This window comes from Musca autumnalis, unplaced genomic scaffold (assembly GCF_047663935.1).
Source record: "Musca autumnalis isolate F117 unplaced genomic scaffold, ASM4766393v1 scaffold_4, whole genome shotgun sequence".
In the NCBI taxonomy this organism is placed as follows: domain Eukaryota; kingdom Metazoa; phylum Arthropoda; class Insecta; order Diptera; family Muscidae; genus Musca; species Musca autumnalis.
In genome coordinates this window covers 21,603,942-21,622,447 of record NW_027411977.1, presented here as the reverse complement: position 1 = coordinate 21,622,447, position 18,506 = coordinate 21,603,942, and the positions used below count along the sequence as shown (strand labels likewise).

The following is an 18,506-nucleotide window of genomic DNA, read 5'->3' as shown; positions in this document are numbered from 1 at the left end:
TTCAGAAAGGGACTACAGCAGCACCTTTTCCTTCAGAAAGGGACTACAGCAGCACCTTTTCCTTCAGAAAGGGTCTATAGCAGCACCCTTTCCTCTAGAAAGGGTCTATACCAGCACCCTTTCCTCTAGAAAGGGTCTATAGCAGCAGCCTTTCCCCTAGAAAGGGTCTATAGCAGCACCTTTTCCTTCAAAAAGGGTCTATAGCAGCACCTTTTCCTCCAGAAAGGGAGTACAGCAGCACCTTTTCCTTCAGAAAGGGTCTATAGCAGCACCCTTTTCTTCAAAATGGGTCTATAGCAGCACCCTTTTCTTCAAAATGGGTCTATAGCAGCACCCTTTTCTTCAAAATGGGTCTATAGCAGCACCCTTTCCTTTCGAAAGGGTCTATAGCAGCACCCTTTCCTTTAGAAAGGGTCTATAGTAGCACCCTTTCCTCTAGAAAGGGTCTATAGTACCACCCTTTCCTCTAGAAAGGGTCTATAGCAGCACCCTTTCCTCTAGAAAGGGTCTATAGCAGCACTCTTTCCTTCAGAAATGGTCTACAGCACCACCCTTTCCTTTAGAAAGGGTCTACAGCAGCACCCTTTCCTTCAGAAAGGGTCTACAGTAGCACCCTTTCTTTTAGAAATGGTCTACAGTAGCTCACTTTCTTTTAGAAATGGTCTATAGTAGCTCCCCCTCCTTCGAAAAAGGTCTATAGCAGCAATCTTTCCTTCAGAAAGGGTCTATAGCAGCACCCTTTCTGTCAGACAAGCTCTATAACTGCAACCTTCCTTGCAGAAAGGGAATGTAAACGCACAAAAAATCGAATCTCCCTTCCGTATTACGCCTGAATTAGAGTTCGGACAAACTTTTCGGACTTCTCCTGCTATAGGAATTCGATTAGAATTTGTTTCCGAACAAAATATCAAACTTGCATCAATTTTTTGGTTGGGCACTTGCGATCATACTTCGATCAGGCCTTGGTTCGGCTTATCTCCGACCGATTTTCATAAGGGATTTGTTCTAATCCCAATATCCTTGTGTTCTCTGACAACTTTGCCTTGACACAAACTGACCAATGACCCAACTCTGCAAATGCCTTATAAAGGATCTGCAAACAATTCCCATTACCCGTATGTTTTCAATACATTCGTTCCTCATTCATTGCACATTGGCTTGACTTCTTCGACTTCGTTGTGTTATTACAACCAAACAAAAAATATAAATGATAGAGAACAGCTCATAAATCGTAATCATAAAAATAATACGAAGAATGGTGGTGGTGTCTCTGTTGTGTAAATGGGTCTGATCTGTGTGTATTCTATGCGTTTTTATTTTTCTTACACTTGAAGCATGTGTGCCTCTGCTGGCTTGGGCACAGACATAATTTGTATTTATTATAAATATTTATTTATAATTTCTCGACATTTTTTATTTGTATTATTCTCTCTGAATTGTGTTGGGAGGTTTACAGCACACAGTCGTATGCAAAGGGTGGTTGATTCGAAAGTAAGCATTTAACTGTATGCCTTAAGGTTAAGGGAGCGAGGTAGTGGTGTAATATGGCTTTTTTGAATATTTATCAGAATATCTTTTTAATCTGTCCATTGTTATGAATCAAAAAGTTGAAAGTTGTATTGTCGTTGTCGTTTATTGGCATTGTTTAAGAATGGGTACAGTATTACGAAAACAGTAGGAATATTCATGATTTCAATTTCAACAGATTTTCAAATAATTTGCTACAATAGAACGGATGCAATTAGCTTTATACATATTTTACACTGTGTATAACAGTTATAAAAACTGCTACATAACATAGACATAATAACAAGAAGTCTATTGTAATAAATAACTTGAAAATGCCGGATTTTAAATTTGTATAACAGTTATGGAAACTGTTATACTATGCGCAAGTGACAACATCTTTTTCAACGCCATGTTGTGTACTCAACCCAATGTTGTGTTATCTTAAAAAAATCCTCATTATAACTTTGTATAACAGTCATAAAAACTATTACTGTTATACAGCGACAAAAATAGTTTTGGCTATGTAGTCAGGTTTTGTATTATTTTAAATCGAAATTTCATTATTTTCAGCTTGTATAACAATCCTAAAAACAGTTATACTGTTAAAGAAAACTGTTATACAGTGATAAAAATGTATTTTTAAGCCATATGAGCTAATTTTATGTTATACTAAATGAAAAAGTAGTTATTTTTACTTTGTATAACAGTCAGGAAAAACTGCTACACAGTTATAAAAACTGTTATACAGTAATAAAAACAATATTTATGACAATTTTAGCTAATATTGTATTATTTTAAATGGAAATTTCTTAATTACGATTAGTATAATGGTTATAAAAAACTGTTATACTTTTATTAAAACTGTTATAAAGTGACAAAAACTATTTTGTTTGGGTGACACAATGTATACCGAATGGAGGTTCAAAAATGTTGGTATTCAAGTGAGCGGCAGTGTATTTCAAATAAAAATTTTGTCATTTTTACTTTCTACAACGGTCATACAAATTGTTATACGTTGACAACATCTTTTGGGGGTACTTAAATCAGTTTTGTGTTATCATAAATCAAAATTTTCTCATTTTTTACATTTTATAATAGTCAGAAAAACTGTTTTACGTTAATTAAAACTGTTATACAGTGACCAAAAATATTTTTAGCTATTTAGCCAACTGTTGTATTATTTTAAATCGAAATTTCGTTATTTTCACTTTGTATAACAATTATAAAAACCTTTTATACAGTTACAAAAACTGCTATGCAGTGACAAACTATTTTTTTTTATCCATACAAGCTAATTTTTATGTTATATTAAATAAAAAGGTCGTTATTTTTACTTTGTTTAACAGCCAGGAAAAACAGCTACACTGTTAAAAAAACTGTTATACAGTGATAAAAAAAAAATATTTATGACAATTTAAGCTAATATTGTATTATTTTAAATCGAAACTTTCTAATTTCGCTTTGTATAACGGTCATAAAAAACTGTTATAATTTTATTAAAACTGTTATAAAGTGACAAAAACTATTTCCGACCCATACAATGTATACCGAATGGAGGTTCTATTCAAGTGAGCGGCTGTGTATTTCAAATGAAAATTTTGTCATTTTTTACTTTGTACAACAGTCATAAAAAACTGTTATAATTTTATTAAAACTGTTATAAAATAACAAAAAAATATTTCTGACCCATACAACCAGTTTTTAAACAATTTAATTAGGAGAACGTTATTTTCATATTGTATAACAGTTATAAAAACTGTTATACTCATATAAAAAACTGTTATACTGCAAAATATCGATTAAATTTGGATTTTAAATAGGATTTTAGACAAGTAAGCGTCAGTGTATTTCAAATGAAAAAAAAATTTTCATTGTTATTCGTGTTATAAAACTGTTATACGTGAATCAAAACTGTTATACATTGACCAAAAAATATTTTTGGCTATTTAACCTAATGTTGTATTATTTTAAATAGAAATTTCGTTACTTTCGCTTTGTATAACAATCCTAAAAAAACTGTTATACTGCTACAAAAACCGTTATACAGTGACAAAATACATTTTTTGAGCCATACATTCAAATTTTATGTTATTTTAACTGAAAATGTTTATACTTTTACTTTGTACAGCAGTCAGGAAAAAGTGATATACTGTTATAAAACTGTTATACAGTGATAGAAAACAAGATTTATGACAATTTAAGCTAATATTGTATTATAATAATCGAAATTTCTTATTTTCACTTTGTACAACAGTCATAAAAAACTGTTATAATTTTATTAAAACTGTTATAAAGTAACAAAAACATATTTCTGACCCACACAACCAGTTTTTAAGCAATTTATATAGGAGAACGTTATTTTCATATTGTATAACAGTTATAAAAACTGTTATACTGTTATAAAAACTGTTATACTGATATAAAAACCATTATACAACAAAAAATAGTTAAAATTTGCTAGAATGGGATTTTAGTCAATAAATATATATGACAAAAAAAATATTGCGCTGTTTAGAAACACTGTGCAATTTTAAAATTATGTATTACCATATGTACATATAATTTGCTTAACAAAACCAACAACCCCCCAATGTGGAAAACCGAAACAACTAAAACAACAATAAAATATAAAAAATAATATCAAAATAATTACAAACATCCAGGAAATTTTAAGAATTTCAAATGATTTCAAAGTTGCAATAAGGGATGAATGGTATTGAGAAAAAAATTTGTTATTATTTTTGGTAATTTATATAAAAACGGAAAAATAAAATGAAAAAAAATTTAATTTTTTTTTTTTTTCAAAATAGTTTGGTCTTATGGAAGACGATAGAGGATTTTTTCAAATGAATTTTTGGGATGAAGTCTATTGACAAATTTAGATAACAATTTTTTTTGTAGATTTCCCTAAAGAAAAAAAATAAAATGAAAAAATTTTGATTTTTTTTCTCAAAATTTTGAAAAAAAAATTTCTTTTGGAAGACAATACGATTTTTCAAATGAATTTATGGGATTTAGAACCAATTTTTTGTAGATTTCCCCAAAGAAAAAAATTAAAATCCATAGGGCGCCAAGTCCCTAATTCCCTTCAAATTATCTTCCAAGCTAATTTTTGGACACCAACAAATTACCCCAACAAACAATTACGATATGCATGTAGTAGCCCAAAATAAAATTGACTTCAAATTTGCGAGCGCGTGGCTGGCTTTATTTTACTGACCCAACCGGCCGGCCAGCCAGGCAATTCTCAAACCGCCAACCAACCAACCTATCAAACCGCAAGTGATCCATTCATGCATCCACACAGAAATTGTTTGGGTTTTGTGAATGAACAACAAAAAAACCAACTTTGCACAAAACTCTGGCTACGATGAATTTATTTCTGGCCATTCCGAGGAGGTATGAGTATACGAAAAAAATATAGTGTCATCGCCATCGCCGACGACGTTGTCATCTTCAAAATAACAACATCATCATCATTATCGTCTTTATCAGCGTCATCGCCTTTTTTGCCGCCGTTTCTCATAAAAATTCATTCACTCATTCATTCATGTCCAAGAAACGTCATCATCCCAACAACGTAGACAGACAATACGACGAATGAATGCCGCCGTCTCGTAAAGAAAACGTAAGTAGTATGAAAAAGAGGTGTATGTACGCAACACACAATACGTAAGAGTTCCCTGTCAAATAATACTGGGATTTCAGAATATCAAACACCAAGAAATGTTGTGAGTGTGTACCGCGGTATGTTTTCATGGCTGGGGTTGAGGAGTGTTGTACGAACAACAAAAAAAACTTATTCAATGATTTTTCTTCTTGTTATAAATTTGTTTGGTTGTTGTTCACTTTTGTGTGCAAATTTTTCTTGTAAGAAAACTTGGCGTATTACTTGACATTTGGTTTATTGGAATCATGTTTTGACAAAGCGGCTAGACAAAATGCTGTTCGTTCGTCTCGTACTTCGGGGAATGAAGGGGATGAATACAACCATACATACAAAAAATTAAAAAAATATTTTTATTAAAAATAATATTTATACAGTTTTCTAAATTCTCTTGTACGTACACAATTTTAGATTCATCTTGATATTGAGTGTTATTACTTAAGGGTCTGGAGACCTTTAGAGGGGCTTCTGTCTCTAAAAGACTTTTTACATCTCGAAAATATTTAGCATTTTTTCTGAATGCCTCAAGAAGCCCCTTGGAGGACATTTTGTCCTCAGAAGCTCTTCTGTATAAGACCATTGGAAGGTATTTTTATTCAATATATAGATTATGATCGAAATATTGGCAAAATGAAAAATCTTAAAAATAAAAACAAAAAATTTTTTTATTTTTCTCTGACCACGAGCCAAAAAAAGTATGAAAAGATAATTTTGTCAATATATTTTTAATTTTTTAATAATTATTCCAATCAATATTGGCATGTATTGAAACAGGTCCAGATGCTATAAATAAATGTGCATATATTTAGCTTATAATAAGTGCAAAAATTTTATTTTTGAACACCAGTTGCTGTAGATATGGAGTTCAATAATTAATTTTTCAAATTGAAATTATTACTCAAATCTGAAGCAATGCATTTGAAAATTACCATAACTAATAACAAATATTAAGTATTTATTTTCAATGCAATTCACATCATTATTATTTAACATTTCTTATTATAAGCCTTGGTAAAACTGCATTCTAATTTCCAAAACCGGTAAATATACTTCAAATAAGGGGGTGGGATTAAATAAAAATATATATTTTTAAATATGCATCATAAACTTGATTTTTTTATCATACTACAATCACACAATCTTGCCGAAGTGTTGGACGGAGTAAGAAATATCTGCTTATCTATTTTGCAAACTACTGTGATTGGTAGATAAGTTTGCTATTGAAAAGATTTTATGATATTGATTATAAAGCTAATGTCCATAATTTGCAAAGAAACGCTCTACTACGATCCAATATTAAACGAGTTTGTTAAGGACAGTTCGAAATTGTAATAATAATGACAATTTGTAAAGAAATATTTAGAATATTTCTTTTTTTTAGAAATAAAAAATATGAAATTTTCAAGAGTATAACAGTTATCGAAAACTGTTATACATACTTAAAAACTGTTATACAAATGCAAAAGAAAGCCCTAACTAGAAATAAAAAATATGAAATTTTGAAGAGTATAACAGTTATCAAAAACTGTTATACATACTTCAAACTGTTATACAAATGCAAAAAAACCCTAAATAATTATAACAGAGAACAACTACGGTTTTTTGTATGATAATAGGGTTATGACTTTCTTACAACCTCGTATCCCTGTATAATATCATTATGAGTTTTTTACGTAAGATTAGGCAAAATCTTAATTATAAGGTGATTCGATAAAAAAAAGCTCACACACAAAGTCATTTGAAATTTTTTTCTATATGAGTTTTTTTTTGACAAACTTTTGAGATCACTATGATTTCCTGTTCGTGCAACAGGAAACAAATTTTTAAGAAATTTTTTTGATAGTATTTTTGTCAAAAAAATTTTATTCAAAGTATTTTATGCGTGATCTTCTTTAATACTTAAATAGAATAAACTTTACTTTATTCATTAGTAGGCAAAAGTTCATTCATTCTTGCTACAGGAAATAATTTTTGAGAAAAAAGGTCAAAAAGTCATATCTCTAAGGTATAACAGATTTAAAAACTAAGAGCAATTAAAAATTTTTAATTAATTTTTAATCAATAATCCAAACAATTTGTAAAAAATTAGATATTTTTTAAGTAATTAATATTTTTCATTTTATTATCGAAAAAACCTCAAATTTTCAAGAATATATAATTTATGTAAAACTGTTATACTGTAGAATCGTGATAATTCCTACTTCAAAAAGTCATATCGCTAATGTATAACAGTTTTAAAAACTAAGAACAATTAAAATTTTTAATTAATCTTTAATCAATAATTCTAAGAATTTGTAAAAAAATCACTATTTTTAAGTAATTAATATTTTTCATTTTATTTAAAAATCAAAAAACTCAAATTTTCAAGAATATAACAGTTATTGAAAACTTTTATATTGTAGAATCGCGTTAATTCCTACCTCGATAAATCGAAAATCTCGGTACTTCGTTTAAACTGTCGGGTCGTTGAAGGCATTTCCTCCGCCTTTTAACCCAGCTAAATCGAAAACCTCGATAATTCGTATAAAATGACCGGTCCCTTGGATTACGAATTACCGAGATTCTACTGTACATGCATGAATACTGTTATACAAATTCTAAACGAAGCCTTAAATAATTATATAGTTGAAAAATATGATTTCAACTTCGTAAAACAGTTATAAAAACCAAGGACAGTTAAAAATTTTTATTTTCAATATAGTATAATTTTTAAAATCAGAGATAATAATATCTAATAATTCACTATTTCATTACTTTTTAAGTAACAAATTTTTATTGGCCAGGCCTTCTGACTGATGTTAGAAATTTTGTGAGGGAATCTGGGGTTTGCAAAACTACGAAACCCCCTAACACCATACTTAGACCACAAATGGGTAGCCAGGTTGTTACGGCTAGACCTTTTCAACGACTCTACGTCGACTTCCTTGGCCCCTATCCTAGGTCCAAAAACGGGCACATAGGCCTTTTTATTGTTTTAGACCATCTGACCAAGTTTCACTGGCTGTGCCCTCTTCGGAAGTTTAACTCCTCGAGCATTCAAAAGTTCCTCTTAGATAACATTTTTCATATCTACGGGGTTCCCGAGTATTTTTAAATAAAAAAAAATATATAAAAATTTCAAGAGTATAACAGTTATCAAAAACTGTTATACACCCTTGAAAACTGTTATACAAAATTTAAACGAACACTTGAATATTTGTAAGAGAGAACAATTAAAAGTTCAGCTTTGTATAACAGTTAAAAAACTGTTATACATGTTCTTTGGCATAAAAACAGTGTTATATCTAATTTTAAACTCTATCAAGTTCAGTTTGTATACCAGCTACAAAACTGTTATACATGTTCTAAGGCATAAAAACTGTGTTATATCTAATTTTAAGCTCTAACTGGAAAATTCAACCACAATTCTGCGAAATTGCTGTATATAACGTAACGTGCATATGTAGTTCAGAATTACTGCAGATTTCTCGCAGACTTGTCTGAAAATTAAAAATTGAAATTTATGCCTAGAGAAGGTCCACTTGCTAAAACCTGAACTAATCAACCGTAAGGAGTGCCACTCTGAAGACAAATAAGACTATGTTGGTAATGGCAATAATAGGTTTTACCAATCAATTACATGCATAATAAAGTGAATTGAATTATTTGCGAGCTTCAACTGTACGAAAACTTATATACATATATTCATATAAATGAACCGCTAGTTTTTTTGAAAAAATGCTCAATGAATTTACTTATTGAAAAGGTGTAATTACAGTAATTTATAACAGTTATAAAAAAACTGTTATACAACACCGTATCATGTCCTGTGGGTATTGCACTATGTATGATGTAATTCTAAAGCAGAATTATTGAATAATTATGTTGTAAAACAGTTTCTTCAAACTGTTATATAATGTTATTAATAGTAGTTTGGTGGTTTTTCAAACTGTTATACCTTGGCAAACCCGTTATATCAATGGTATTTATAGTAGTTTTGTAGAATTATATGAAGAAAAAACATTTTATGCGGAGTATAACAGTTTCATAAAACTGTGCGTTTATCTTCAATAATTATTATAAATCCACGTTAGCAATTTCTAAAGGCCACCTTGGGACAGAATGCCTCTTAACGGTATTCTAGTGTCTGCAGACTATCTCAAAGTCTGCTAGACAGAAGATCGTCTAAAGGTTTTCAGGAGACTGAGTTTAAAGATTTTGCAAGAGTGAAATACCTTCTAAATGTCTTCACGAGCTTCTAAAGGTTTTCAAGAGATAGGAAGGTATTATGTCTATAGAAGACAGAATATGTTATATAGACAGAAGACCTACCAAACACCGTCTATGAGCAAAATATCCTCTAAAGGACTTTTATGGACAGAAGAACTTTTAAAGGTCTTCAATGGACAGAAGGCGGCCTTCTATGGACAGAAGTTCTTGTAAAGGTATTTAAAATACAGAACTTCTAAAGATCGTCTGTCTACAGAAGACGAAATATGTTCTATAGACTGAAGACCTTCCAAAAGCCTTTTATGCACAAACAAAATCTTCTAGAGGCATTCTATGGTCAAAAACCATTTAGAGGCCTTTTATGGACGGAAGATTTTTCAAATGTCTTCTATAGACAGAAGACCTTTCAAAGGTCTTTTATGGGCAAGACCTTCTATAGATAGAAGACATTTTAAAGGTCTGCAGAAGACAGAAGTCCTGTTATAGGTCTTTTATAAACAGAGACCTTTTTAAGGTCTTCTTTGGACTTAAGACCCACTTAAACATTCGAATGGTCCTCTAAGGCAGAAGACCTTCGAAAGATGTTCTGAAGGCTTTATATGGACAGAAATCCCTGTAAAGGTCATCTGTCTACCTAAGATAGAAAATCATCCCAAGTTCATCTAAAGGCAGAAGACCATCTGAAGTTCTACTTTGGACAAAATATCCACTTAAAGTCTTCTGCCGACAAAAGACCTACTAATGACATTCTATGGAAAGAAGACCTTCTAAATGTATCCAAGAGGCAGAATACCTTGCAAAGATTTTCTATAGACAGAAGACATTCTGAAGGTCTTCTAGAGACACAAGACCTTCTAAAAGTCCTATAAAGATAGAAGATCATCTAAAGGCCTTCTAGAGACACAATACCTTAAAAATATCTTCTATAGACAGAAGACCTTCTAAAGGACTTCTATTTAAAAGCCCTTGTATAGACACAAGACCCTCTAAAGGTCTACTAAGAAAAGAATATCTTTTGAAGGTCTTCTATTGACAGATTGGCCATCAAGAGGTACGAGGCCTGCTAAAAGCCTTCAAGAGGCCTTTCTAAATTTCTTTAATGGGCAGAAGGTCTTCTAATGACCTTCTAGAGACAGACGAGGTTCTATAGGTTTTCTTAAACCGTAAATCCTCATGAAGATTTTCTATTGATAGAAGACCTTCTGAAGGTCTCCTATGTGCAGAGGACCTTCTAAAGTACTTCAAGAGACAGAAGACCTTTAAAAGCCTTCAAGAGCCCAAAAAACTGTTTATGGTCTAAAGCCAGAAGGCCTTCTCAAGTGGGAGTAAAACTTTTAGGGGGTTTTCTAGACTAAAGACCTCAGAAATGTTTTTAAAAAGCAGAGGACCTGGTAAAGGTCTTCTCTAAACTGTAGAGGTTTTCAAGGGTAGAATAGATGGTCTAAAGGCAAAGATCTTCTCAAGCTTTTCAGCAGGCAGAAGACATTGTAAGAGTGTTCTGGTGGCAAGAGACTTTCACCGGGCCTTCAAAATGCAGAGGATCTTCTAAAGGTCGTCAAGATGTAGAATAGCTTTTAAAGGTGTTTTCGAGACTAAAGACCTCCGAAATGTTTTTAAAAAACAGAGGACCTGGTAAAGGTCTTCTCTAAACTGTAGAATTTCTAAAGGTTTTCAAGGGTAGAATAGACGATCATCTGGAAGGCTGTGAGAGGCTGAAGACGATCTTGTCAAAGATTTCTAGAGCCAGAAAACCTCATAGAGTATTTCCAGAGGCAGAAGACAGTGTAAAGCACTCCAGAGACAGGAGACCTTTTGCAGGTCTTCCAGAGACAGAAACCTTCTAAGGGCGTTCGAAAGGCTGAAGGCCTTCTAAAGATCTTCAAACGACAAAAAGACCTTTTCAAGATCTTCTAGAGCCATACGACATTCCAAAGGCCGTCGAGACACAGAAATCCTTCACAAAACCTTCAATAGGTAGATGTGATTCCAAAAGTGGTCAATAGACGGAATACTTCATGAGAACTGAAAAAAATTCTAAAGGTTAAGTTTTTTAGAGACAAAAAAACTTTCTAAAGCATTCCAGAGACAGGAGACCTTCTACATGTCAAGAAAAGAGACCAGAAACTTTTTATGGCCATCAAGAGGCCGAAGGCCATCTTAGGGTCTTCAAACGAAAAAAGTCCTTTTAAAGATGTTCTAAAGACATACGACATTCCAAAGGTTTTCAAGAAACAGAAGACCTTACAAAAACCTTCAATAGGTAGATGTGATTCTAAAAGTTGTCAATAAATGGAATACATTCTAAAAGTTTTCTGGAGGCAGTACATTTTATACAGTCCTTTCCTTGACTGCAGACCTTCTAAAGGCCTTCAAGCGGCAGAAGACTTTCTAAATTTCTTAAATAGGCAGAAGACCTTCTAGGGACAGACGAGGTTCTATAGGTCTTCTTAAACCGGAAAACCTCCTGAAGATTTTCTTTTGTCAGAAGACCTTTGAACGGTCTTCAATGTGCAGAGGACCTACTAAAGTACTTCAAGGGACAGAAGGCCTTTAAAAGCCTTCAAGAGCCAAAAGATCTTTTTAAGGTCTGAAGGCAGAAGGCTTTCTCTAGATTTTCAATAGGCAGAATACATTGTAAAAGTCTTCAGGTAGCAGGAGACTTTCACAGGGCCTTCAAGAGGCAGAGGGTCATCTAAACATTTTCAAGTGGGAGAAGAATTTTTAAATGTTTTTTTAGACTGAAGACCTCCGAAAAGTCTTAAAAACAGAGAATTTTCTACGGGTTTTCAAGAGTAGAAACGACGATCCTCTGGAAGACTGTGAAGACGATCTTGTCAAAGTTTTCTAGAGCCAGGAAGCCTCCTAGTGTTCTTCTAGAGACAGAAGACCATGTAAATCATTCCAGAGACAGGAGACCTTCTGCGGGTTTTCAAGAGACAGAAACCTTCCAAGGCCTTTCGAGAGGCTGAAGGCCTTCTAAATATCTTCAAACGACAAAATGACCTTTTCAAGATCTTCTAGAGCCATACGACATTCTAAAGGCCGCCGGGACACAGAAAACCTTCAATAGGTAGATGTGATTCCAAAAGTGGACGGAATACTTTATAAAAGTGTTCTGAAGACAGAAGATTTGATACAAGCCTTTGCTAGACTGAAAAAATTCTAAAGGCAAAGACTTTCAGAGGCAAAAAAAAAACCTTTTAAAGCATTCCAGAGACAGGAGACCTTCTACATGTCAAGACAAGAGACCAGAAACTTCTCAGGGCCCTCAAGAGTCTGAAGGCCTTCTACAGGTCTTCAAACAACAAAAGACCTTTTTAAGGTCTACTCTAGCCATACGACATTCCAAAGGCCTTCAAGAGACAGAAGACCTTCCAAAAGCCTCAATAGGTAGATGTGATTTTTCATAGAAGCAGCCAACATTTTAAGGGTCTTCCAGACACAGAAGAAAAACTACTAAAAATTGAAGATCTTCCAAAGTCCTTTTATAGACAGAATGACTTGTGAAGGCATCTATGTATCGAAAAATCTGTAAAAGCCCCTTTAAATGTACTCTCGAGATAAATTTCTTTGTAAATATCTTCTACAGGCAGAACATCTCCTAAAGATCGTCTAAGAGTCAAACTACCAATTAGATTGAAGACTTTCTATGGATTAGTCCTTTAAGAGCAGAAGCCCTTCGAACCTTAATTGAAGACTTCTATGGATGGGTGAACTGTTGCTCTACAGGGTGCAGTTCTTCTACAGATAGAAATCTTTGTGGGGCTCTTCTGTAGTAAGAAGACACGAGAATGACTTCTCATACTGTCCTACGAAAATGCTTCTGTATAGAAATACATGGACTAAAAGATATTTCGACGGTCATTTATGACTTCGTAAGGTGTTCCGGGGGCTTTTTCTCGTTGAAAGACCTTTAAAAATAGTTTCCCTTTCGGCCCTGAAGGGTCTTTTTGAGCCATTCTACAATAATCCATCCATAGTCATAGAGAGGGTCTTTTAGACATAGATGAACTTAAAAAGAACTTCTAAAAATAGATCTTCCAGAGTCTTTCTATACACGGAATGCCTTGTGAAGGCATTCTATCAATCGGAAGTCCCAGAACCCAAAGACAAATAATCTCTTTAGCCAGAACAACTCCTAAAGATCTTCCAAGGGTCGAAGTACTTAGATTGGAGACTTTCGATGGATTTCTCCTCTAACGTCAGAAACCCCTTTGACCTTCCTTGTAGTCTGATATGGAAGAGTGACCATCTGAAGTTCTTCTACAGATAGAAATCATTCTGGGGCTCTTTTGTAGTAAGAAGACACTAGAATGACGTCTCACACTGTCCTATGAAAATTCTTCTGTATAGAAAATACTTGAACTAAATCATCTGTAGACGGTCATTTATGACTTCGTAAGGTCTTCTGGAGAGATTTCGATTTGAAAGACCTATACAAACATTTTTCCCTTTCAGCCTTAAAGGGTCTCTGGATAACTTTTTTGGGGCTATTCTCCAACAATCTATTTGAAGCCATAGAGAGGGTCACGTAGACACAGATGAACTGAAAAAGAACTTCTAAAAATAGAAGATCTTCTGGAGTCTTTCTATAGATGGAATGCCTAGTGAAGTCATTCTATTAATCGGAAGCCCCAGAACCCAATGACAAATGTCTTCTTTAGCCAGAACACCTCCTAAAGATCTTCCAAGAGTCAAAGTACCAATTAGATTGGAGACTTTCGATGGATTTCTCTTCTAACGTCAGAAACCCCTTTGACCTTTCTTGTAGTCTGATATGGAGGAGTGACCATCTGAAATTCTTCTACAGATAGAAATCTTTCTGGGGTTCTATTGTAGTAAGAAGACACTAGAATGACTTTTCACACTGTCCTATGAAAATTCTTGTGTATAGAAAATACTTGAAATAAATTATCTGTAGACGGTCATTTATGACTTCGTAAGGTCTTCTGGAGCCTTTTCTCTTTGAAAGATCTATACAAATATGTTTCCCTTTCAGCCTTAAAGGGTCTCTGGATATCTCTTTTGGAGCTATTCTACAACAATCTCTCCGTAGTCATAGAGAGGGTCTTCTAAACACAGATGAACTGAAAAAGAAATTCAAAAAATAGAAGATCTTCCAGAGTCTTTCTATAGTCTTGTGAAGACATTCTATTAATCGGAAGCTCCAGAACCCAAAGACAAATGTCTTCTTTAGCCAGAACACCTCCTAAAGATCTGCCAAGAGTCAAAGTACCAATTAGATTGAAGATTTTCTATGGATTACTCTTCTAACGTCAAAAACCCTTCTGACCTTCCCTGTAGTCTGATATGGAGGCGTGACCATCTGAAGTTTTTCTACAGATAGAAATCTTTCTAGGGCTCTTTTGTAGTGAGAAGACACTAGAATGACTTCTCAGAACCCAAAGACAAATGTCTTCTTTAGCCAGAACACCTCCTAAAGATCTCCCGGAAATCTTTCTAGGGCTCTTCTGTAATAAGAAGATTTTAGAATGATCTCCAAAAATCATTTTCCCTTTCTGTCATGAAGGGTCTTTGGGGAACCTTAAGGAGTTACTCTACGAGTACACACATCCAATGTCATAGAGTCAACTCTCAAGGAAACAGTACAACACAACGTTCCGCTAAGTTTTTTTTTTATTCGTCAATTAATTTGTTGTAGTTTAATATAAACAAATTAACATAATGTTTTTTTTTTTTAAATTACTTATGGTTGTGGGTCGTGTTCTCTTCACCCTGCTCTTCTTAAAAATCACAGTGAAAATCTTAGCCAAGACCTACACTTTGGTGTGGCAATAAATGCGTTACGCTTCAGTGTTCAGTCCGTCATTGTGGCATGGTATGGCATGGCGAGGAGAGAGAGTCAAAGTATGTGGTAATAATTTCAAGTTAATGACAAAATTACTTAAAGCAGGCATTGTCAGACTGCCAGTTGGGCTAATAGGCTAATGAGCACAAATATATACACACATTTACACATGTGTGCGGAATCCACACACATGTCTATGGAGTCGTCTAAATCACTTCACTTATGAAGATACAAAACATGCAACAATCATCAACTTTAGGTAAATATTTGTTTTGAATTATTAAGAAATAAAAAACAACAACGGCGACAGAAAATTGCGACGGTGAGAGAGTTAAACAAATAGTAAAAAAATATAAACCCGCGCTAACATTATTAAATATAATTTAAACGGTGTGATTTAAATAATTTAACTATTTCTGGAGATAATTGAAAGTCACATGGCAGCAGTTGGTCTGAAAGTTGTTGTTGTAATATTTTTTGGAGACTTACCCTTTCTTCCTCGCGTATCATTTCAGCTATTTCCGGTTTAATTTCCATATCATCATGATGTGAAGAACTAGCGGCACCCGATGGGTTGCTGGCGGTTGTGGAAGCTCCAGCCGCTGCCGCCGCCAATGAAGCACCCAAGGCACTGGCCATGGCATGGGAATGGGCAGCGGCCTGCAGCTGTTGATGCTGGGCGGCCAATTGTTGAGCTGCTGCGGCGGCATGATGATGCGGATGATGAGGGTTTGCTAAAGCTGCAGCGGCCACAGCAGCTGCGGCCGGATGGGGATGTATTGAAATTGGTGGCGCTTGTGGTGGTCCAGATGAATTACTTGAGGGTGAGGGCAAGGATGAGGGGGTGCCAGTATTCCCGGGACCACTTGTAGATCTACTACCAACTTGGGGTGGTGTCATCATTGGCGGGGAAAAGCTGTGCTCATCGGATGGGCGATAATTTAAGGCTTGAGGATTTGTGGAGGAAGTAGCTGCAGCACCCACACCACCAGCAGAGGAGGAAGAAGATGTGCCTGGAGCTGGGTTTGCAGACGAACTAGACGTTGAGGAGGAGGCGGCGGAGGAGTTGTTGGATGTATTTAAGGCTGTTGCATTATCCACTGGTGTTGCCGCACCCAAAGGATTGGGCGAAACAAAAGGATTACGCACAATGGTGGATGTGGTTATGGCCCCAGTGTTGCCACCCACAGTTGGACAATTTTCCTTATCCCTCACTTGAGCCAAAGGTGAACGACTGCGATTTCTGTTGCTATTATTTGACTTGGGTGTGGCACGTCCATCCTCCACAAAGAAACCATCTCTGGAACGTTTGCGCATTCTCTGTTCCGTTATATTTGGAGGGGGTGCTGACAGTTTTTGTGATACCTGTATTCTGGGTCTCTTGGCATTGGGTGAGGCATCATGATCTTCACCCTCATCTTCATCTTCCTCCTCCTCATCATCCTCTTGATACATTGGACGATGTCCGCCAGCCAATAACTGGGAACCTGCCCCAGCACCCCGGCTACTGCTCACCTCTGCCAAGCCACGTATCTTCAACATTTCAGCCACCTTTAGCAGGGGATTTATTTGATCCTGGCTAACATTTATCTCTCCCTTGTACATAAATTCAATCAAGGCCTTCAACTCCTGCCACCGTACATCCCGCATAATTATAATGGGATGTTGGCAAGGATTGTCATAGAACAGCGCTTGGAAATATGGCGAACAGGCAGATAAAATCATTTTGTGGGCCTTAATAGAGTGGCCCTCACAGGCCAAGGTGACATCCACAAAGGATTCGTTTTGCAGCAACTCATCAAAGACATTGGTCAGATTACTTTGATAGTTGTTCCAACGCAAACAGAACTGTTGGTTGTTGCGGGAGGTGGCAGCTGCCGCCGCCTCCGGCATGGCTTTGGTTGCAGCTTTGGGCAATACTTTAGGTATTAAATTTGTTAGCAATCTTTCTTCCAAGGAGTCGGCGATTTTAGCGGGGGCATCTAGCGTTTTCATTGCGGCAAAACCAAACAACTCTGTCAGATGGTGGGTGGTGGTGGTCAAGTGATTTGGTGAGGCTGGCAAGGAGCGCGATTTATTCAATGCCACCGTGGCATCCAGTTGCATTTCCGGATCTTCTAAAGCATTGGTGAAACCCACTACCTCACTGGAAGTCAAGGGTCTGGGTGGTGGTGAGATGTCACCAGCCATTACAGGTTTAGCGATTGCCTCCTGATTGGCCACACTTTCTATGAGCTGGGGTGTTGTGGGCTTGGTCGTGATTTCCGCCGGAGTTTTTATAGGAGTTGTGGTTTCTGTTTCATTTGTGGGATTCATTTTGTCATTTAGTGGTGCTGCAGTGGTGGTGGGAGTAGATATTTCTTCGGATTCTTGTCTGTTTCCTCCACTGCCACCTCCAAAACCTCGGCAATTTGCTGTTTCACTGAACATATTAAAATCACTGGCCACTGGCATAATGAATTTCGTTTCTTCGGCCATATCCATTTCTGCTCTCTCAACCTTAGATGTAAAATCCAAAATATCCTTTGTCAGATCCATTTGTTTTCTGAGGGGTTTATCTGCTGTTTTGAAATTATTTTCCTAGATTACCTTGGGGCATTTTATTGCTAGGCTTTGGTTGGTTTTTTTGAGGGACCATATACTGGGATTTTTCGCGGGTTTATTTTTTATTTTTATTTTCTGAAAATAAAGGAAGAAGTTTTGAGAAATTATTATCAAAAGTAAACACATTTTGAAAATGAAGCGGAACAAATAATTAAGAAATTTTATACTTTTTTTTGAAAAATTTTCTTCGAAAAATCAATTTTGGGCGATTAACGCGATAATTAGCTCCACTCCATGGGGTAACTCCCACCCCAAAATTAAAAATTTGGTAATTAAGTGCAGGTCCTGATTTATGACGCATTTTTTTATAACTAGACAATGCTTTCCTGGGATAATTAGGACATTACTTACTTAAAAAAGCTTGCGACCTCCAACTAAAATTACTAATAAGGTCGATAACTAAGGAATTAAGTCTTAACTATGCAAAGCATACAATTTCCTTTAAAGGTACATAAAGTTCCAATAAAATCGGTATCGGACAACACCTTCGGACACAAAGTTAATATTTTGGATTAAGCTTTGTTCGAGGATCAGTTAACATTTTACAACGAAACTAGTCCTTTTGGTCCCGACAACAACGACAAGATTTTTTTCATGGACAAGTCCGTGCATCCTCAAATAATGGCCCAAAATCGTACAATTCGTACAATTTCCTTTTAAGGTACATAAAGTTCCAATAAACTCGGTATTAGACAACACATACGGACA

At 35.1% G+C, this 18,506-nt stretch overlaps 1 protein-coding gene across 2 annotated transcripts in view; it reads right to left on the bottom strand.

The window, feature by feature from the left end:
• The window catches only part of bab2 (bric a brac 2), a 138,575-nt gene that overhangs the window by 95,390 nt on the left and 24,679 nt on the right, over positions 1 to 18,506 (bottom strand). For both annotated transcript variants that reach the window (XM_073987677.1, XM_073987676.1), the window contains exon 2: positions 15,684 to 17,873. In XM_073987677.1, the coding sequence (XP_073843778.1) occupies positions 15,684 to 17,732 (2,049 nt within the window). In that variant the 5' untranslated portion in view covers positions 17,733 to 17,873. The remainder of the gene's footprint in view (positions 1 to 15,683; positions 17,874 to 18,506) is intronic.